General features: G+C 38.6%; 1 protein-coding gene across 2 annotated transcripts in view; it reads right to left on the reverse strand.

The window, feature by feature from the left end:
- Nucleotides 1–2,072: 2,072 nt before the first annotated feature.
- Nucleotides 2,073–23,049, reverse strand: part of LOC114653611 (leukocyte elastase inhibitor-like) — a 48,095-nt gene continuing 27,118 nt past the window's right edge. The window contains exons 3-8 of one of the 2 annotated variants that reach the window (XM_028804015.2): nucleotides 15,961–16,044; nucleotides 15,380–15,520; nucleotides 12,142–12,259; nucleotides 9,479–9,621; nucleotides 5,887–6,054; nucleotides 2,073–2,842 (exon numbers count right to left, since the gene is read on the reverse strand). In XM_028804015.2, the coding sequence (XP_028659848.1) occupies nucleotides 2,438–2,842; nucleotides 5,887–6,054; nucleotides 9,479–9,621; nucleotides 12,142–12,259; nucleotides 15,380–15,520; nucleotides 15,961–16,044 (1,059 nt within the window). In that variant the 3' untranslated portion in view covers nucleotides 2,073–2,437. The remainder of the gene's footprint in view (nucleotides 2,843–5,886; nucleotides 6,055–9,478; nucleotides 9,622–12,141; nucleotides 12,260–15,379; nucleotides 15,521–15,960; nucleotides 16,045–23,049) is intronic. The other variant, XM_028804016.2, reaches the window with a different exon arrangement.

Here is a 23,049-nt window from a genome sequence, read left to right on the forward strand (position 1 = left end):
GGAACTGTGCGCCCTACTGCTGCCAGGAGGTTTTAATACCTCTAGGGTCTCCTCTCACTCTCTTGTCAGTCTGAGGCCCTAGCATTCCTCCATACTGTCCTCTAGCATCCTGTGGAAGCCTTTCAGAGTTTTAAATGTTTTAGATAGATAGATAGATAGATAGATAGATAGATAGATAGATAGATAGATAGATAGATAGATAGATAGATAGATAGATAGATAGATAGATAGATAGATAGATAGATAGATACCCACACTATGGTCTGAATACACACCAGAATGAATAAAAAGCAAGAAAATTAAAAAGTAAGAAAACTTCTGACTTGGCAGTTACAGACACAGTGAGGCATCATGGAGACATATTTCTGTTGGTAAAAAGGAGCCCCAGAGGAGTCTCTTGACACACATCTGCTGAATAATTCATTGGCTGAAAGTACTCAGTGTTAGTGTATCACAGAGAGGATGTACAGCATTGTTCATAATGGTGCTCAGTTTTGTCTTCATTCTCCTCTTTGCTATTACCGCCAGGAGGTCAAGAGTATGCCACATACAGTAACTGAATCAGCCCTTTTAATTAGCTTGTTGATTTGGTGGGCCTCTCCTGAAGAGATCATACCAGCCCAGCACACCACAGTGTAGAAGACTACACTGGCACAGATTTGTAAGAAAATATGAAGGATGTCACTTACGACATTAAAGGAATGTAGTCTCCTAAGGAAAAGCCTGCTCTGCCCTTTCTGATATAGCTTCTCTGTGTTCCGAGACCAATCCAATCCGTCATTAAAGTGAACCCCCAAGTACCTGTGGGAGTGAACCACATCTACATCCACTCCCTCAATACTGACCAAACAGAGGCTCTTTGGTGTGGCCAAGGTCAATAACCAGTTTCTTGAGTTGGCTGATGTTAAGATGCCAACAATTCTCTTTGCACCAAGAAACTAAGTTCTCCACCTGACTCCTATACTCTGTCTCATCCTCTTTATCAGTACACTCCATAAGTGCAGAATCATCTGAGAATTTCTGTAAGTGATATGACTCTGAGGTGTACAGAATGAAACAGAAGGAGACAGGACTGCTCCTTGTGGTGCTCCAGGATTGCCCATTTTCCTATCAGAGACACAATCCTTGAGTCTCTCAAACTTTGGTTGCTGAACAGAGGCACCATAGGCTCATCCACCTACAAATCTCTGAGTTCACCACTTAATAGGTATGGCTGGATGGTATTGAAGGCACTGGAGAAATCAAAAAACATAATCCTCGCAGTGCTGCCGGCTTTGTCCAGATAAGAATAAGCCTTGTGGAACATAGAGATCATTGCATCCTCCTCTCCAATGTTTGCCCAATAGGCAAACTGCAGTGGATCCAGGTGGTCTAATACAAGAGAACGCATAGTCTAGGACTTTCTGCACCAAGAAACAAAGTTTCCCACCTGACTTGTATACTCCGTCTCATCCCCTTTATCAATACACACCATAACTGCAGCATCATCTGAGAGTTTATGCAAGTGACATAACCTGGTTGTACAGAGTGAAGAGATAAGGAGACAGGACTGTTCCTTGCGGTGTTCCAGTGCTGCTCACATCCATATCAGAAAAACAGTCCTTTGAGTCTCATAAAACTATAGTGATGTAAAAATGTAAGTGATTTTGTAATTCAAAATTGTCAAATGGATTTTAAATATATTACACTTTAATTTGTCTCACTTTTCCTCTTCAATTATCCAAAATCTAAATAAAGAAAGTAGATATTACAAAGATAAGGCACATAAAGGTGATGATATTTTTTTCTTACATTAGTTACAAGTGGAATGGTTACTAGCATCTTAGAAACCTTAATATTGGTATGCCTAATAAAATGCATACACTCACTTTTTAAGTTCTATTTACTGCATCTGTTAAACTGCTTGATAGATTAGCCATACAATTTGTATTTTGCAAAGTTTTACCTCAATGTTTTCATGTTTTGCTCTTACCGAATACCGACAGAAAAGAAATTTAGCACCAGTATAAAATAAACATGCATTATTTGGTTAGAGATTTGAGTGACACAATAAGTCAGTAATGCCATCCATATTTTAAGGAAATGCACAAATCTTTATTGCTTACTTATATGGATCAAGCCAGTTACAAAATGTAAAGGTTTGTATACTATATATGCACAGTAGAATATAGGTAACATATTCAGTTTTGCAAAATATAATGTCTGCTTATTATAAGTTGAGTAAACATAAGTTGACCAAATGGGTGAAAGGAAGAAAGTATTTCTTATCATGTCTCAATGAATACAGTGTTTAGGAAGTTAAAAAAAAGGCACTGAACAATATATTGATATGCAACCGTCGTGGATAAAAATCTTGAACTTCACTCTCCCAGTACTATGCCTCCTATGATTAACAAAAACTTCTTACATAAATGCATCTAGGAAGCATTACCAAGATTTAAGGAGAGCAAAATCTGCCATAAAAGAGGATGCTCCGAGTTTTGTTGTGTCTTATAAAGAACAGGAATGGATGGTCTGCATTAAATGACGCAGGAATCATAGCACATCGCATCATCACCACCATGGCTGTTGCTGCAGCAGCTTCAGTGCCTTCCTCATTTACCTCGACAAATGATTTGTGCACTGCTTTTGACAGATACAGGTCATCTTTGGGAGACATGCCTGATAAATCGGCTCTACACATATCAAAGGCATCAACTACTCCCATGTTGATGAGCACCTCTTTCAGATCATATGATTGTTCAAGTTTAAACCTGGGCAGAGATACACTAATCTCTATCTTATCCATGTTGTCTGGGTTAGTCCACTCATGCAGTTTCTCCAAAGTGAGGCTTTGTTCTAGCTGCAATAAAAACAATTACAGTTATCGTTGATGCACTTTCCAGAGTTCATTGCATAACACTTTATTAACTAGAAAGTTGCAAGCAAATTTGGCAGGGGGTCATACACATTAACAAAACATGAATAACACTAGGGCGGCACGGTGGCGCAGTGGTAGCACTGCTGCCTCGCAGTTAGGAGACCCGGGTTCGCTTCCCGGGTCCACCCTGCGTGGAGTTTGCATGTTCTCCCCGTGTCTGCGTGGGTTTCCTCCGGGCGCTCCGGTTTCCTCCCACAGTCCAAAGACATGCAGGTTAGGTGGATTGGCAATCCTAAATTGGCCCTAGTGCGTGCTTGGTGTGTGGGTGTGTTTGTGTGTGTCCTGCGGTGGGTTGGCACCCTGCCCGGGATTGGTTCCCTGCCTTGTGCCCTGTGTTGGCTGGGATTGGCTCCAGCAGACCCCCGTGACCCTGTGTTCGGATTCAGCGGGTTGGAAAATGGATGGATGGATGAATAACACTAAGCCATGAACAACTGAAAAAAATCTGTCTTATTTGTATCCATGAGCGAACACCCTATCTATAACTGTATTCCAGACTCCAAGAAACAATTTGCAAAAGTCTGCATTAATGGACAGCAGTTATGTTAAAATAAACTTTTACAGAATATGCTTAATCGTGATTACATTTTTTTTGTAATTCCTATATATCTGTACTCTTCCAAAAATACTGTCAAGATGCACACCACAAAATTGCCCCAACGCTGGAACCATGTCACAACATAAGACCACAGCGTACATTCTGGGTTCTATGCCCAGAATGCACTGTCAAGCATTATGAATTAACTGGAATCGTCAAATGCTTGCAGAAAAATAACACAGAGCCCCCAAGATCCAAAAAAGGCAAATGGTACAATTATGAGAGGCTAACCTTCGACTTTCACAATCGAAGGACTGTTTTAATTTATTGTTCTGTTCAATTTTGTTTACAGATTTTCATTTTTAACAGAATGAAAGAAAAAAGTGTATTATTTATATAACTGGCACCAATACAACATTACAAATTACTGTACATTGTTCTAGTCATATATTTTGTAAAAGAAGCACAAATACTATTTATTTCTTTAAATGAATTAGTGTGTTTTAATTGCCCATCTTTAAGGTGGATGATACCCACCTATTTTCCACAACGGACTGTTTTTTCCCGTACCACCACTAAAGATCTCAAAATAAGAACCAGCCTTTAACTGGATAAGAGACCAACACAAACCATATGCATGCCAACAAGCCCACTTGAAACAGAAGCGTATTTCTATCCACTTATCAATTGCACATGATGATGATTACTGCATTATATTTGGAAAGTGTGATTTTTCCAAAATGGGGTGAAAAGCCAAGCAAAATGACACCTTTTATTGGCTAACTAAAAAGATTACAATATGCAAGCTTTCAAGGCAACTCAGGCCCCTTCTTCAGGCAAGATGTAATACAGAGACTGGAGTTCCCTGTGTTTATATACACACTCTAGGACAAGAAACAACATTGGTAAATCTTTAAATGAGAAATTTTAAATGTAAAAAAATTAATAGATTCATTCAGGCTAGGGTTAATTTAATAAAAGAGAGAACAATGTATGGTCAAGATCTCTGGATAAGATAACTGTCCAACAAAGTCTTTTGAAGTTTGTAATGAGTTTTTTCAAAACAATGTAGATCTGTAGAGAGGTTGTCTGTCATTCTGAGAGATGTAAATAATCCTCATATCTGGCCATAAAACTCTTGTCTCTATTCAATCCATGTTGTAATGTATTAAATTTTACCATGAGTTTAACTTCCCATTCTTTTCTCTCTTGCTGTGTTTTGAAGTTGCCCATAAGCACTGTGACTTTAAAGTCCCTCTCACAGTGTCCATGGCTGTTGAAGTGGGCCGCTACAGGAACATCTGTGTTGCCACGTTTAATGTGGAACCTGTGTAAATTCATTCTTTGGCGGAGTGTTTGTCCAGTTTCTCCCACATAGAGTGCAGTGTCAGGACATTTCATGCAGAAAATTAGGTAGACTACATTAGATGATCTGCAGGAAAATGATCCCTTTATGTGATGTTCAAGTCGGCAGTGGGGTATAACTATATGGTCTGTATCATAGATGTGGGATCATTTTCCTGCAGATCATCTAATGTCGTCTACCTAAATTTCTGCATGAAATGTCCTGACACTTCACTCTATGTGGGAGAAACTGGACAAACACTCCGCCAGAGAATGAATTTACACAGGTTCCACATTAAACATGGCAACACAGATGTTCCTGTAGCGGCCCACTTCAACAGCCATGGACACTGTGAGAGGGACTTTAAAGTCACAGTGCTTATGGGCAACTTCAAAACACAGCAAGAGAGAAAAGAATGGGAAGTTAAACTCATGCTAAAATTTAATACATTACAACCTGGATTGAATAGAGACAAGAGTTTTATGGTCAGATATGAGGATTGTTTACATCTTTCAGAATGACAGACAACCTGTCTACAGATCTACAGTACATTGTTTTGAAAAAACTCATTACAAACTTCAAAAGACTTTGTTGGACAGTTATCTTATCCAGAGATCTTGACCATACATTGTTCTGCTCTCTCTTGTTAAATTAACCTTAGCCTGAATGAATCTATTAATTTTTTTACATTTAAAATTTCTCATTTAAAGATTTACCAATGTTGTTTCTTGTCCTAGATTGTGTATATAAACATAGGGAACTCCAGTCTCTGTATTACATCTTGCTTGAAGAAGGGGCCTGAGTTGCCTCGAAAGCTTGCATATTGTAATCTTTTTAGTTAGCCAATAAAAGGTGTCATTTTGCTTGGCTTTTCTCTATATTCACAATGGCTAACACGGTACAACACCCTAGTACTACCAAAATGGGGTAAAAATTCAAATGGAAAATTTTCATTGCATGGATAAACATGAATGCCTATACAACGAGTGCTAACTTGCACAATGGTACCAAGGGATTCAAGAAGAAAAAACAGAAAATGGTAGTTTTGTGAATAAAACTGCAGTTCCTACTAAAGTGTCTCACCTTCTTTAGTCCAGTGGAGTTATCTTCAATGTCTTTTGGGAGTAAAATCAGCATACTCAGTTCATTCTCAACATATGGGAGTTCAAGGATTTGACACTGCATCTCAGGAATAAAGGCAAACTTAAACTTTGACTTCTGATGCATCATCTTAACCTCTTTAGTTTCATTCTGCAAAGGTTGTAAAGAACAAAAATAATTTATGAATTACATTGGACATACATAGAGAAAAAGAATTGAAAATACAAAATATGCAGTATATTTTAAACAACAGTGCATGTAGCACTATATTAAAGTGTACAAAAACAGTTTAGTTTGGGTCAGGGTGCTAAACACCACCCTCTGGGGGGCCACAGTGATGGCAGCATTTTTTTTTAGATCCAGTTTTTTAATTTCATGTCATTTTTGGTGTAAATTCAAATATCTTTATTTAATCAGATGGCTCACTACATAACTCTGCCTTCTGCATGACCAAATATTAATGTGAATTTTGTTTCTCTTTATTGCTGCCATGAATTTTTACTGCTCAGATTCCTAATTCACTTAGTTGTCAAGAATTTTAAATTAACTGTAGGTAATTAATCACAAATTGCAAGTAATCTGTTAAATTCAATCATCCTGTATATGTATGTCCATCATGTTGAAACTGCACCTAACAAAATCCTTTGAAAAAAGGAAAGAAAAAAAAAGCATAAGTATTGAATGGTTCTAATCCATAATACAGTACTACTTACTTTTGATTTTCCTAAAAAATTGAAATCTAGGTTGGATGGAATATTTACACCACAGAATGAGAACAGATAAGAGCATAAGAATAAATAATTAAACTTGTTCCCAGGGCCGGATTTATATGAAAAGAGGCCCAAGGCTATTCCACTTATGAGGCCCTTTCACCTTCCATTTTTAAGTTTGTAAATTACATGAGAGATAATAAAATACATCATTACTGTGATTAACCAATACATTTTTATGTTTGTTTATTAGTCATATGCGTAGAATTTCTCCTTATTTTCGGTTCAGTGTTTTAGTGTTCACTGTTTTTAGAATAGTGTAATTTTAATTTTGCTAACAATTTGAATGTAGGCCCCTCTTGATCTTGAGGCCCTAGGCTGAAGCCTAGTTAGCCTATAGGAAAATCCGGCCCTGCTTGTTCCATAAACCAAAAACCTGCCCTCTAATGAAGAATTTAGCTGGAACAAAATAGAACTGGTGGTGTGCACCACGCAGGTAAATTTAAAGGTAAACTTGAGTGTAAACGCATTACACAAAATTAGAGCACAGTTAACAATTAAAGAAAAACTTCTGTTGAAATGCTTATTTTGGTGGGACAGTGGATTGTGTTGATAAATTCATATTGCAGTTTTATCCTCTTTTATAGGAATCCAAGAATGAAAAGACCAGTGGCGTAGCGTGGGTGTCAGACGCCTGGGGCGGAGGAAAATTCCGCCACCCCCTTATTTAGGTATTTCAATTTAAAAGACTAAAATATACAGTAATTCTAAAGAATTTTTCGGCAAGAACAATCATCATTATTGTGTATTGTACAGGTTACAAATAAAAAAGTCATGTATATATGTTTTACAATATAATAATCACATTTATTACAAAAATTCTTACACATATGCCACTTACATTGATATAATAGGTATAAAACACTTATGATTATACCTTGACGATTGACAAGATGAAGTTATTAGCGAATTGAATATAAAACACAAATCGACTTCCAATTAAAACTAGAACGATAATGTTACTATTTATATTTTTATTGAAAAATAATATAATTGTTAGAATTAAAAACAAAACGTCTGTCTTTAACTAAAACTTTATTTGTCTACTTTTTTTAAGAGCAAAGTCTTTTATTGCACTATCAATGTCTATAGCATCACATACCTCTTGCTCAATAGACAAGATAGCCAGATTGGTTAGCCTTAAAGTACTCATTGTTGATCTTAAATAATTTTTGATCAATTTCAATTTTGAAAAACTCCTCTCACAGCTGGCATTGCTTATGGCAATTGTGAGGAATATTCGGAGCATTATTATAATATTGGGCAGAGTATCTTCCAGCTTGGATTTCACAATAAATTTTAATAATTCAAGTGGGTCCGCATTAATTAATTTATTTTCGTTGCCTGTGGCAGTAATAAAAGTCCGCAGTCGAAGTCGTTCCAGTTTGAAGTCCTGCTCATCAATTTCATTTAAAGAAAGGGGATTCCCCAGTTTCGTCACAGAATAAGTAATGAAAAATTCCGTGCTCATTTCAATCGGTACGAATCGTAGGAGCGACAAAAATCTGAAACGAAATGGTTCAAATTTTTACAAGATATTATTATTACTAATTGTGAAATTTTGCCACCCCCTAAAAGTGCCGCCCGGGGCGGGCCGCCCCTGCCGCCCCCACTACGCTACGCCACTGGAAAAGACTCTATCTTATATAGGACCAATCTCCTAGTCCATATTTATAATATTGTACAATGCCAAGATGGGTGGGGGTCTTAGGTGGCCTAAGTCAGTAGAACTGTGACTTTTCCTTTTATTACCAACAATGCGCACCCTTGTATTTTCTTCAAGATTGTTGATGACTGGAGTTCTGATTTGTTTATATTCATCAAATTGGAACTGTTCTGTTTTAATCTCTGTTCGATCTAGATTGTGTGCTCATTTTGGTAAATGATGAATCATCTTAAATGTTCATTGTTGAACTATAACTGTAAACTTGTGCAAGTCTTTAAGCCTGTACTCGGTGAAGAATGCTAAAAATACATCCATCCATCCATCCATTATCCAACCTGCTATATCCTAACTACAGGGTCACAGGGGTCTGCTGGAGTCAATCCCACCCAACACAGGCCATAAGGCAGGAAACAAACCCCAGGCAGGACACCAGCCCACCGCAGGGCACACACACACACATCAAGCACACACTAGGGACAATTTAGAATCACCAATGCATGTCTTTGGAATGTGGGAGGAAACTGGAGCACCCGAAGGAAACCCATGCAGACACGGGAGAACATGCAAACTCCATGTAGGGAGAACCCGGGAAGCGAACCAGGTTCTCCTACTGCGAGGCAGCAGCACTACCCACTGCGCCACCATGCCGCCATGCTAAAAATACATGAATGTATTAAACATTCAAAGTTAATCTGACTTTCTAAAAAATTCTAAATAAAATAGAAACCAAAAGATCGTCTAAACTGACCAAAGATACGGCATTATACAATTGACGTATACCTTCATTCAGCGACCAAATCACAACTGAACTTGTGGGTCTGCAAGCCAATTAAAACCAAATATCTTTCTTTGGCAATAAAATGTTCCTACAGAGGCAAAGCAAGGAAGAATTCAGAAATCATTAATATATATTTGCCAACAGTTCAAGGCCGCTTTAGTTTTGGAGTGACCAGTTCGGTGAAAGGGATGCGACCATTTGTACTTTGTTCAATAATCCAGTCATATTCCATAGCATTATTTACAGCTAATTGGAAAAAATGGTACATGCTTCATGCTTGAATCATAAACAAAACATTTAAGTGAAAAACTGATAGGCTTTTTAAAAACAGTGTTGGGAATGCCATGCAGCTTTGCATACCTTATTTATTCTGAATTGTTCATTTCTCGTAGAAGATTCTTGGAATTTTTTCTCCCAATTGCCTTTGAAATAGATGGCATTCACCAGTACGAGCCTAGTGAGATCATCTATAGTTCCACTTGCCAGCAAATCCTTAATTTTATCTGTAAGACACATAATTTAAAAATGATCAATTATACTTTTTTAAAAACCACACTAGTTTTTATTCACTGCAAAACATTTCCAACTTAACAAAGTTTTGTAAGAATGTGCGTCCTAAAGATATGAATTAAACTTTTATAACATTAAAGTAATCCAAATGGCACTTTAAAAGAAGAAAACTATAAATCATTCATGACAAGTGCTAGAAAATTAGACAGGCTGCCGCTCCCTTCTATCTAGATCTTAACAATAATTTATATAAAATTTTGTAAAAAAAAAAAATAGTCATGGGCACAGCCCTTACATTTTTTTTCAGCTACTTCTCAAACTATTCCATGTTAAAGTACATGTGAGTATGCTGCTCTTTTCCCTTTCTCCCTTACTGTCACCAACTGTCATTATTGGTACAATTTTGTATTTAACATGAGTTCACTTAACATCTTTATCTATAGTGAGCCAGCATACAGGTATTGTACCTCTTCATGGCAACTCCAACACCTACATCAACTGAGCTTTTAAATCTGGATTTTGTCATGCTCCTCTACTCTGTTAGACTCGGTCATTATAGATTATGTTGTCGGCCACACTCAGTGTTTCTTGTGGATTTGGTCCTGCTCTAAAATCACCCTAGCCAATTACGTGAGCGATTATCATTTTCGTACCTCTGTTAATATTGCTTTGTCACCTCCTCCTTAGTCATTATGTCTCTTTTCCATTGCACCCACCCCACTTCCTCTGCAGTCCAAAGAACCTTCTATTTGCATCACATCTGATATTTACATCTTCCTCATTCTCCTTCACTCTAGCATATATCTCAGAAAGTGCTGTCCACCTATACATTGCCACAGTGACACAAGTAACCAACTTGGCTTCCCTTGTCAAAACCAGGCTTCCAAGGAATTAATTGTGTTTCTAGCACACTGAAAAACTACCAGAGTAGCAGTCGCATGCAGAATGTAAAAATACATTTTGGAATTACACTCCCTAAAACAATGGTAGAAAATCATTTTTTGTTCAAGGGGCATGTTTTTTCCCCCTCACTGACTGAAATTTAAATGCATGTTATAAACAGTTAGGGGGATTTTGTGAAATATACAAAATAAACAGTTAACATGATCAAAATAGTGACCATCGATTTATTTAACCTCACCAACAGCACAAAAAAAAAAAAATTAAACGGTGTATAAATTCAGTTTATTTTCTTTTTCATTGTCTTTTATCTCATTGGATGAATTAAGTGCACCTTTCAATATGGTAAGGTCTGGTATAATTATATGCAGAAATAAGTAAACTACACAGGAGAAACATTATTATTCCATCACAGTAGTACAGTGGGCATCTTAAGTATACTCCTAACGAGAGGCTCCTTTGTCATCTTCATCATCCTCAGCATCAATGTCACCAATCCTGAAGTAACACTGTAGCTAAATTAACCTATTCATAAACCATCAAAGTGATTAGCTATCACAGACCATAAGCAGGCATGTGATACTTATGAGAAGTTAGAACCATTTTATGTTTTTACTTCTTTTCATTGAATCATCGTCATGGTGCTTATGCCTCTTGCTATGGCACTATTATATGGGAAAGGTAAGCAAGCTTAGCAATACATTCAGTGTATTTTATCAGCACAAATTTTTATTCTGAACCAATATAACTTTCATTTTTCAATGGATTATAGACTGCCTCATTTGATAGATATGAGCTGTGGTGGTTTTGTTAATATATTCTCCTTGGTGTTTGCAGCAGGATGTGGAGTAACCCCCATAACAACAAAGCAGCCTATTTTAAAAATGAGTGTTTACTCAGTCAGTCCGGTGCCAGAGGTAAAAGTGGTAAACAGATTAACATTAAATGGAATTTGAAGTGTTAAAGAAGTGTTTTAGTGTGATGGTGATGGTCATACATATTCAGTTGTTACTACAAGTATGTATAACTTTGGGAGATTTTTTAATCTGTCCTTATGATTAATGAGTGGAAATATTTTGATATTAGGGCACATTTACCCATAGCCCCTAGATTATTTCTAATGCTGAAATAAAGAAATCTGGATTTTCCACTTCTGACATTACATTGTTTCTAGCTCTTATGAACTAATGCTAAAATGCCACCCTCCCTCTCCTTGTGTGATTTCTTTAAAATCTCAACTAGATTACTCTAAATCCCACTTTAAATGCTTTCATAAATAAATTTTAACAGACTACCACTGTTTATGAAGAATGAGTTATGATGTGAATTAAATCTATTAAATAAACAATTTGCTTACAATGCAAACAACTTCAAGTAAAATTTTGCAACAAACTGTAAACAACTACTTGCGAAAGTAGTTTATGTTCTTAAGTTATATCCAAGACTAGCAAAACAATGCCTAATTTGTTCGCCAATTCAAAATAGATCCTTGCCCAGTTAATGCTTATTTTCTGACTAACTATCCTTACAGGAGAATGGCTTCATACTATCATAACTGCTCACGCTCAGTCAGTTGCATCAGGCTAAATAGTTCCAATAGAGAGAAAAATTACCATTTGTCTGCTTTTCAACCCAGGCATTTATATTCTTTCTTGATTCTTCTGGAGCTTTAACAAAGTCAACAGATTCAAGGCTAGCATGATAAAACTTGTTGGTTTTTTCAATGTATTCCTGTAAAGACAGTTATGAAAATATGTATCACATTCAGTAATATTTGTATTTCTTACATTGCCCCTTAATATAATACCACTGCTTTCTGAGATGCACTTGCTGATGTTTCTGTTGACCTTAGTCACTGATCATTTAAGTAACCATTCCACCATCACAGGATAATAATAATAATAATTCTTTGCATTTATATAGCGCTTTTCTCACTACTCAAAGCGCTCGATACCTCTCAGTCACAGGCTAGAATCCTTACTTTATATTATTAGTGGACCACCACTGTTACTGTGACATGACACTGCTGCATCTTCAGTCTGTTTAATTGTAGGTAGGTCCATTTTCAGTTTCTCATTAGAATAATATCTGTCGTCATCCCTTATATATCTGCATTTTTGCTTTCTATTGATGCATTTCTATTCTACTCCTTCCAAAGGTCTAATGCAATTGTACATCCTAGAACTCTTTATAAATCATTACTTTTGCAGTTACAATGGTAATAAACACTTATTTGACAAAAGCTACCCAAATATGCTTGAAAACATGCAGTCTTTTTGCAATCTACCGAGCGAAAGTAGTTTGTCTATGTGACTCTACTCTCAAGAAAAATATGTTAATAACCTCTTCAGTTGGTAATTTGCTGGCAAATATTCATAATTTGTGTATTATCACAATACACCCAACTTCACTTGTTAATATTTTTAATAGCTAATTTGACATGTGCAAACTAGCCATGATTAAAATGCCAAATCTTGAAAAAATATTTCAGTTTAGTGTAACATGTCGATCTCACTTTGGAGGAAAAATATGCAGAGATACTTTTTGAGTATGAAACTAACAACAATCGGTAATGAGCTCATAATCTTGAAACCCAAGCAGACAGGCAAACCAGTGACGACTTAGAGAGGTATTATTTTTCCGTGAAGATTCAAAGGATTTCAGACATTAGACTAAGCCACTAATGTGTACCTTGCACACAAAGAGAGAAAGTCTTATTCAAGTTTCTTCTTGACTGTATGTTTATACCCTGTGTTTCTGTATAAAATGAAAGGACAGAAGTACTAAGAAAACACCTAGTTTTCACACAGAGAAAACTATAATCCATGGCTGCTTTCTTTGGAGAGATACAGTGGGTTGAAAGAGTATTCAAACCCCTAGACAAAGTTTAAATTTCCTGTAATATTTTTCTTTGAAAATGCATCTTTAGTTTCATACTGCTACATATAAATGAGGGCCTCTTGGACAATAAATTTCCACTAAAAAATCCTGAAAATCAAATTATGTTGCAACGATAAAGAACATATCAGTGAAATCTGCTGTTGAATAAGTATTCGACCCCTAATGGCTTGAAGACTGTATGATTGTTACCAATGTAATAAGGGTAATGAAAACAGGTGTAAACAATCAAGCAATTAATCCTCTAGCTTGTTGACTGGTCTAGAAGTGATTATTTAGGCCAGTTCTTAGGAACATACCACTGAGAAATCAGTACAAGTGGCTTATTTGGTGAAACCTCAAAAACTGACAAAAATGAAGACAAGGGAACTTACTAATGACTTGAGAACCACTGTGATTAAGAGGTTAAAAATGGCAATGGTGTCAAGCTCCTTAGCCTGTGTGTCCATTGTGAAGGCCATCATAGTGAAGTGGAAGACAACTGGAAGCACAGTGAACCGGCCAAGGTCAGGCCGCACTTTTAAAATAACAAAGAAAATGTCAAAAATAGTCAGAGAAGTAAGAACAAATCCTAAGGTGACTCTCAGTGACCTGCAAATCTCAGTATCAGCAGCTGGAGTGGATGTGCACAAGAATACAATATCGAAGGTTTCGCACAGAGAGGGGCTATATGGCAGAATTGCCAGAAAACAGCCACTACTAAAAAAATGTCATCTGGAAGCTCGATTAGAATTCGCTAACAAACATCTTGACAAGAGTCCTGCATTCTGGAGTCATGTACTTTGGACTGATGAGACCAAAATTGAACTTTGTGGCCTCAACACAAAGGTGTTTGTCTGGTGGATGGAAGGGACTGCCAATGATCCAGCAAACACCATACCTACCATCAAGCATGATAGGGGGAGCATCATGCTTTGTGGCTGCTTCTTTAGGGCAGGCACTGGGTCCCTTGTCCATACTGATGAAGAATGGATAGTAAGAAGCATATTAAGATTTTGGAAGAAAACCTTCAAATGTCAGCCATGAAATTGGGACTCGGACGACACTACCACTTTCAGCAGGACAGTGACCCCAAACACTGTGCAAAAGTAACCAAACCATGGTTTGACAAAAAGAAGATCCAGGTTTTGTATTGGCCTAGCCACAAATTTGTGGCGTGATCTCAAAATTGCAGTTTACAAACGAAAGCCTTTAAACTTTGCCCAGTTGGAGCAGTTCTGCAAGGAAGAATGGGAAAAATTGCCTCCATCCAGATGTGCTAAGCTTATAGATGGCTATCCAAAGCGATGGCAAGCAGTTATTGCTGCCAAGTATTGACTGGGTGTCATGTGAAGGGGTCAATTACTTTTTCAACAGCATTTTTCACAACATGACTGTCAATTTGCATTTGTTTAGTTCACCAAGCTCTAAATGTTTCAAAATATGTACAAAGAGAAATAAAAGTTCACTGTGATATTCTGCATTTGTTGATTTTTATAGGTTGTAATGATGTAAGATGGAAATATGGTGGCTTTCCATCTTTCCAGCTTTTTCAACCCACTGTACCTGCTGAAAGAAGCAATGCAGGCCAAAGCCTAGTCATTCTGGCCCCTTGATCATCTCCTGTCTCTAATTGGCTCTTTCTCTCACCCCTTCACCACCTAACAGCTAATGTGTAGTGAACACATTGGTTCATAAATGGCTGCTGTCACATCATCCAGGTGGATGCTATACATTAGTGGTTGCTGAAGTGGCTCCCCACTCACTATTAAAAGCACTTAGAGTAGTAAGAAAAGTGCTATATAAATGTAAAGAATTATTATTATACAGTATGTGATAAAGGTGTAAATTAAAATGTGTGTTATTCGATTTTTCAAAATGCTAAAAAGTCAAAGTGATCACTTTACATGGATACATTTTGGACAAGATTACACTTCCTAAAACTAAAAACAACCTCAAAATGATTTAGATTACCTTAACAAAGTCATAAGATCTTTCTCCATATAAACGGTTAGCCATGCTTAACTGATAGGGAGCTCCTTTTTTGTTGATGTTAGCAATCAATGTGCTAAAATGGGAGTGCACTTCATCTCCAGCCTTGTGAAAATGAAAGGTCTAAAAAAACATTTAAACAGAAATAACATTAACAAACAATGCTAGAAACAGAAACCTGCCAGAGATCTTCAATCTCTGAAGTATTAAAAATACCTTAAGAGGAAGGGTGCAAAACATCAGACATATTGCACATATATTGCTCTGGAAATAAAACTACATAATGCAGAAAATACCTTCACCATTCCTCAATCTAACTTAACAGTACAACACATGTAAGCTAACTTTAAAAGTCTAGGCAATAGATAAGACTAAAACAAAATTATAAAAAAAGAAAATCCAAGCCTTCTAACAGCACCTTAACCCAGAGATGTTTGTTAGTAGCAAACAAGTTTGAGAAGTTTCCTTTAAAGAAGAGGTTTTTTGCATTTATTCCCAGCACACCATTCTCAAAAGCTGCCGGACCCGTGATAGCCCTTGAAGCCTAACTTAGCGTATACCACCTTGGCCAGGCTCTGCTGCATTAAACCTTTTTGTTGACTTCCACTAGCAGCTTTGTCTTTCTTTGAACTGGTAAAGTGAAGAACCTATTGTTAAAAATCAGTACAAAATGGGTTAGCAAACATGTAAAAACTGTCAACGGCAAACTTTTGTATGTATACTAAACAATTATTTCAATAATAAATCTACCAATATAAAATGTAAATAAGAGTGAAAAGTTTTAGAATATTGTGGACATTACTTCCCCTATATTTTTGCCTGTAACTTGACCCTATTTCTTCCAGTTCAGTTAAGCTATTCTATATCAAGCTTCACTATAAAGATCATGAACTCTTATTCATGTGAGCATTGTATTGTATCAGTATTACACTGACTTATCTGAAAGTGTCATTCTTGTTTGACTACAAACTGTGGCAGCACACATTTATTAGACAGTAACTGTGACATATGCTGCAGTGCTCACTTTAAGACTGAGTCAGTGCTTACTTGAGCATTTAACAAGTTTACAGAAAGGTGGCACAGTGGTTAGCACGGATACTTGTATCTCTAGTTCAAATCTTGGCCTAGGCACTGCAACTGGCACACTGGTCTGCATTGGTTTTACTCCGGGCATACATGAAAGTGTGTGTGTGTGTGTGTTGGAGTGACCCCTGTGATAGGCTAAATACAGATTAAGATTGTTTCTTCCTTGTATGCAGTGCTGCTGGTGTAGGCTTTGGCCCAGGAGACCCTAAACTAGATTCAGTGAGTCTGATAACCTTATGTTACATAATAAACTGATATACCCCTACCCAACCCCTAGTCACTATCAAAACTAATTTTAAAAGACTTTAAGTGTTGGCACACAAACGATTTTAGCACTTTAAAATTTAGCAACATTTCTGTTTACATTTTGTAACTTAGCTTGTTACATTAAGAAAACATACCTGAGGGCAAGTTGTCTGAAAAATAATAAACGTATAGTGATCAAATTCACCCTGAATCAATTCAGACACATCAGTAGGTAGGGGACAGGAAAAAAAAGTGCTTGGTTGTGTGACTTAAAAATTCTAACATTTTTTTTTCCACATTTTCTGCTCTAATACCAGCATTATGTATTATTACATATCTTCCACTCACATTAACACTGCTCAAACATACAATGAATCCACAGGCAACTCCTCAAACCACATAGGTGACATTATTAGACAAGACACTATGAACATCAAGCTAAGAATGACAATCAAAAAAGTGAAAATTACTTATGCCAAACTTTAAAACAACATATCAGAACTGGAAAGAAGTGTTGCCAACAATATCAGACAGCTACGTTATCATTTGCAAGAGAGGAATAATGTTCTGTATTAACTGAAGATGCTAGAATCCTTGGCTTACTCTAGAATATTTCACTTGAAACCAAACCTCAGAGAGTACCCCCGTGCCATATGTATAGTACTTGATGGAATGCACTTCAGTTGCGGTGCGAGTTTGAATCATAGGACCTTGACAGGAACAGACGTAACTGGTATCAAACGATAGGCCACGCTATACCTGCAATACGTACTGCACAGGGAAATTAATCACTTCTAAAATCTGGACCAAAAACATTTTTAAAGAATAAGACAGGCCACCTTAATTCAACCCAACACACAAGAATATTCCAGAAAATACAGTACATTTGGTTACGCTCAAATCTATGTGCTTGCACTCAAACTGATCGGCTTCTAATTTTCTTTTTATTAAAACCAATAGCAAAAGTCAATGTTTTGTTTCTTATTCTACATCTATGAAATAAAAACAGCTAAACATGAGAACAGGAGGTCTGCTGTGTTTTGTTGTATAAAAATAATTTGGGATATAAACACAAGCATTGGTAAGTGCAATAATGAGCATATATGCCCAAAAGGGTAAACTTCTTTTGCTCATTTTTCAATATAATATATGTAGTATGACAGACAGTTAATGAAAAGCTTATCTGTGAGAGAAAATGAGAGTACTATGACTCAGAGACCTGTAAAATTCTGGACTAACTGCTAACAGTTGCATAAAATGGCCACACAAATCATGGAAAAAATGAACAAATATACTTTAACACAGCTTAAAACATGTCGCAATGATAAAGGATATCTTGCTTAATTGGAAGAATCCCAAATCAGCCCAAATAGTTCAACGGGAGTGCAATGTTTTATAATATTTAAAGCAAGAAAAATCTTATGAGCTAAGGTATAAAGCTTCTTCAGAATGTGGAAAGAATTCATTTATGGCATTTAATCTAGCCTGCCTAGTCTCTGCCTGTTTTGTTTTCTTTTATGTTTTATTATACCCTTTTTAATATACCCTCAGAACAGGTTGGGTCACAGGTACACGTAAGGCTTAAATTTATGTGAACTATCTGGAATGTTGTGCTGATTGCATATTTGATTGTAGTGTTTTACATATTGTAATGTGATTTTAAGCTTAATCATACTTAATGTAAAATATATTCCTCATAAAAACTTTTTTGTCAGAGCAAAACCAAAACTTCATCTGTGGATCCAGAATATTTTTCATTCCACATAAACAGGCCTGCCAAAGTGATACTGGAAGCAGTTGTGCTTAGTATGTGTTTGCCACATCAGACAGAGAAAAAATTGTTGCTGCTCCTCTCCTAAGTGGCTTGCAGTTTCTTTATTTTTAAAAGAAATATCACTGTTTTATTGTGGATTAGGAAGATCCATAAAAAGAAAAAATAGATTAAAGCTATTTCCACATCGAAATAAACAAAGAACTTGTGGTCCCGGGTGAGTAGTGATATATTGCTTAGCTTATGCAAGTAAGAATTTCACTGTTCTCCACACATGTGGCAATAATGACCTTAAATGTCTATAAAATAAAATGGTTTACAATTAATTGTAGTTTAATTTTTCAATGTGGAATTACATTTGATTTTGTTTACAATTTTTTGTGCTGTTGCATTTATGTTCAATCTGCTTAAACATTACTGGTGTGGAATGTGGGATATCCTGGGCATGTTTGAAATGCAAACAGAAAACCAAAAATTATATAGAATACAATATGCACCTGATGCTGCAGGCATAGGTTTTAAGATCGATTATCTGCAATGGTATTCAATAAACCAAAATTATGTCTATTTTTTTTGCTTGAGCAGGGAGTGTACTGAAGCTGTTCTACTTTATTGGAAAAGTTGCTTAAAGTACCATGAATGTACTATAGAGCCTTGTCACAAAAACCAGAAATAAGAGTCTGGTTTGGGGCAGCCACCTGTATATTGGTATCCTGGCGGCAAAGTTGCAAAATGTATAACAGCACTGATGTGCACAAAACCGAGTCCAAAACAGAACTAAGGGAATAGGGAAAAGGTGAAGACAGGAAGTGCGATCAAAGGGGTCGGACTCATAGGGGTCTTCAGCCGTAGGCTCGAGCCCGGAAGTGACATCACAGGGGCCGGAGCCGGCAAGGTCTTTTTCAATAGGCTCGGACCTGGAAGTGATGTCAAGAGGGCCAAGTGGAATCTCCCGTGAATGGTCTGCAGGAAAGGGAGAAAAATAGTTGGGGCAATCTGACACATCCCAGTCTGATTCGGAATTGCCCTTCCTCAAGCCCTTTAGCTGCCTCTCATGCGCACGTGTGTGACAGGCCCCTCACTACCTCCAGGATGGACAGGATAACTGTTTCCAGCTCCCGTTGCTGTCTGGGACTTAAATTCGCACTGAAGTTAAGGCTACTAACATGAGCAAAGAGTGAGCAGGGCTGACTGGAGGAAGGACCAGGATCCCTATCCTTCCACGGTTTCAGCAGATTTACATGATAAACTCACTCTCTCGGCCGACGATTGGGTTGACTCACCAAATAGTTCACGAGTCCTTTCCTCTCCTTAACTTCATATGGAACTTGCCAATTGGCTAGTAACTTAGAGTGGGAGGTAGGTACTAGAACCATGACCCAATCTCCTGGGCGGAACTCTCGGAGAGACGTGCCTCAGTCGTAATATCGGATCTGTACTGCTTGAGCCTCTTCCATGTGACTTTTAAGGAGGGGCCAAATATTACCAAATCTATCATGTAATTGCGCGATATACACCAATATATTTGTAGAGGGAAGGGCCTCTTCTTCCCATCCTTCCTTTAAAATGTCTAATATGCCCCAGGGCTGTAGCCCATACAATAATTTAAAAGGGGAGAACCCCGTGGAGGCTTGTAGGACTTCCCAATAGGCAAAAAGGAAGAGGGCGAGGAGCTGATCCCAATTCCTTCCATCCTCGTTGACCACCTTATGAAGCATTTGTTTGAGAGTCTGATTTAATCTCTTTACCAGACCGTCGGTTTGAGGGTGATACACCGCAGTCTTTATATGCTTTATTTTAAGTAACTTGGCAGTCTCCTTGAACGTCTCCGAGGTAAAAGGTGTTCCTTGGTCCATCAGGACTTACATAATCCTTAGGGATGTCGCCTCATGCAATTCCACCAATTCCTGTGCGATGGCTTTAGAATTAGCTGAGCGCAATAGAACAGCTTTTGAGGTAATTAGTAGCATAATCCACAAGGTCTAAAATGTACTTGTGTCCTCGGGCTCAGGGCTCTAGGGGTCCGACTAAATCGACCCCAATTCTGTGGAATGGGACATCAATTAGGGGAATAGGAACGAGAGGAGCGCAGTCCTTCCTAGGAATCTGTCGCAATTGACACACTGAGCAGGAAGCACAAAAGCGACGAACCTCCTCATTGATTCCTGGCCAATAAAATCGAAGCTTGATGCACTCCAGGGTTTTCTCTGTGCCCAAATGGCCACCTAGGAGGTGGGCGTGTGCTAACTCACAGAAACTACCGCTGGAAGGTCCGCGGGATTAGCAGTAGCCTTCTGTCCTGCCAGTCATGCTCTGCTATGTGATACAGAAGGTCATTTTCCAACACAAAGTGAGGACCCTGTGTTGTGGAGGCAGCTTGAGATGGCTCATCCCCGTCTACAACTAGGCCTAAGTTAAAACCAGGAGTAGTATGTGTCTCAGCGCTTTTTGTTTTAGACCAGTCCTGCCCCAGTATCACCGGATGTGATGGATTTGGGAGTACCGCCACGGTTAATTTCTGTACCGATCCTCCGCAACTGATGACACAGGTGGCGGACCTGTACCAGCGGATTTCTCAGTGGACACAGGTTATACTGGTATTAATTTTTAACCACTGTTGCAGCAGCACAAACCGGCGAGCAACAATGGTAATGTTTTTGCCGGAATCGAATAAGGCTGTGGTTTTGTACCTGTTTACGATCACCACTCCTGTGTGTGGGACCGCCAACGGGTTAGTCAGAGCACGCCAACTCCTCCTTCCCCACTACCTGCATTCCTCCTCATTCCCAAGCGGTTTGCATGCCCACACATCTGGGGATAGCACAAGCTCCGGGTTGTACGGGGGAGGGCTAGGTTTTGGGACGTACTCTGGCTGAATTTAACTAAGAGATGGTTCTGCTCCCTCAGATTGTGAGGCTGTCCTATGTGTCTCCAGGAGCTCTTTGAGCTCTGCCATGTTCTTAAACTGCTTACCCCAGACCAGCTGGGTGAAACCACGGGGTAGTGATTTCAGAGGCAGCTGGCAGGCCACCTACTCTATTATTTGGTAGGACTTGTTCTCATGTGGTCGTAACCACTGCCCTACCATTGCCCACAAGGACCAGGCTTGTTTGTGGAACGGCCACTCTGGGTCGAACCTCCACTTTCTCACTTTAGACACCTGCCAGTCTGGGGCACCCCTAGGTGGAAATCGGGGCTCTGTTTTCACAGGGAGACAGGCACTCTCCTCCAAGAGAGCATAAGAAGCCCCTTTTGCCCCCCCCAACTGGAGCAGCCCGATTCTGTGAGCCCCTCCTGCACACTCCCTGGCCTGCCTAGGTCGCCTGGCTAAGCATGCCTGGAGCTGAGCGAACCACAGGACACCCTTCCCGCCTGAAAACTCTGCCACGGTACGCTCCCACCTGGGTACGTTGCAGGTCCTGTCCCCTTCTCTTCAGAGACCTTTCCATCCTGCCGGCTATGCCAATGTCGCAAAAACCAGACATAAGAGTCATAAAAAGGTTTGGGGGAGCCACCTGTATATTAGTATCTTGGCTGCAAAGTTGCAAAATGTATAACAGCACTGATGTGCACAAAACCGAGTCCAAAACAGAACTGAGGGAATAGGGAAAAGGTGAAGGCTTTTAAAGGGGAGCACAGGAAGCGAGATCAAAGGGTTCAGGCTCATAGGGGTCTTCAGCCATAGGCTCGAGCCCGGATGTGACATCACAGGGGCTGGAGCAGGCAAGGTATTCTTCAATAGGCTCGGACCCGGAAGTGACGTCAAGAGGGCCAGGTGGAATCTCCCGTGAATGGTTTGCAGGAAAGGGAGAAAAAGAGTCAGTGCACTCTGCCACATCCTGGTCTGATTCGGAATTCCCCTTACTCAAGCTCTTTAGCTGCCTCCCATGCGCACATGTGTGACAGCCTCTGAAGTGAAAGCTATGAAGTGAATTGAAATGTATTACAATTTTTTTTTTTTTGTATAGCCCAAAATCACACAAGAAGTGCCGCAATGGGCTTTAACAGGCCCTGCCTCTTGACAGCCCCCAGCCTTGACTCTCTAAGAAGACAAGAAAAAACTTCCCCCCAAAAAAAACTCTTGTAGGGAAAAAAATGGAAGAAACCTTGGGAAAGGCAGACCCCTTTCCAGGTAGGTTGGGTGTGCAGTGGGTGTCAAAAAGAAGGGGGTCAATACAATACAGTACAATACACAGAACAGAACAAATCGTCAATACAGTATAAAAATAAAAATTTTAGAAGTACGGAGTAGAATTTAACATAGATGATATCACAAAATATGATTTGGATTTGTTTAGAGTCCTGGAGACCTCATTCATCAAGCTGCCTCCCCCATTTGGCCATTCCACAGCTGAAATAGCGTGAATCCGATGAAAGGACCCCTCTTTCCCACTATTTGTGCGATCCTCCATCAGGGACGAATCTACCTTAGGTAGGCAAAACAACTTGGCAGGTGGGCCATGGCACCAAGTGCCACATTTGAGTACCGAGAAGAGAAACAGAATAGGTGAGGGTTAGTATCAAATTATAACTATCATGTTACTTATGT

The sequence above is a fragment of the Erpetoichthys calabaricus genome, chromosome 6 (assembly GCF_900747795.2).
Source record: "Erpetoichthys calabaricus chromosome 6, fErpCal1.3, whole genome shotgun sequence".
Classification (NCBI taxonomy): domain Eukaryota; kingdom Metazoa; phylum Chordata; class Cladistia; order Polypteriformes; family Polypteridae; genus Erpetoichthys; species Erpetoichthys calabaricus.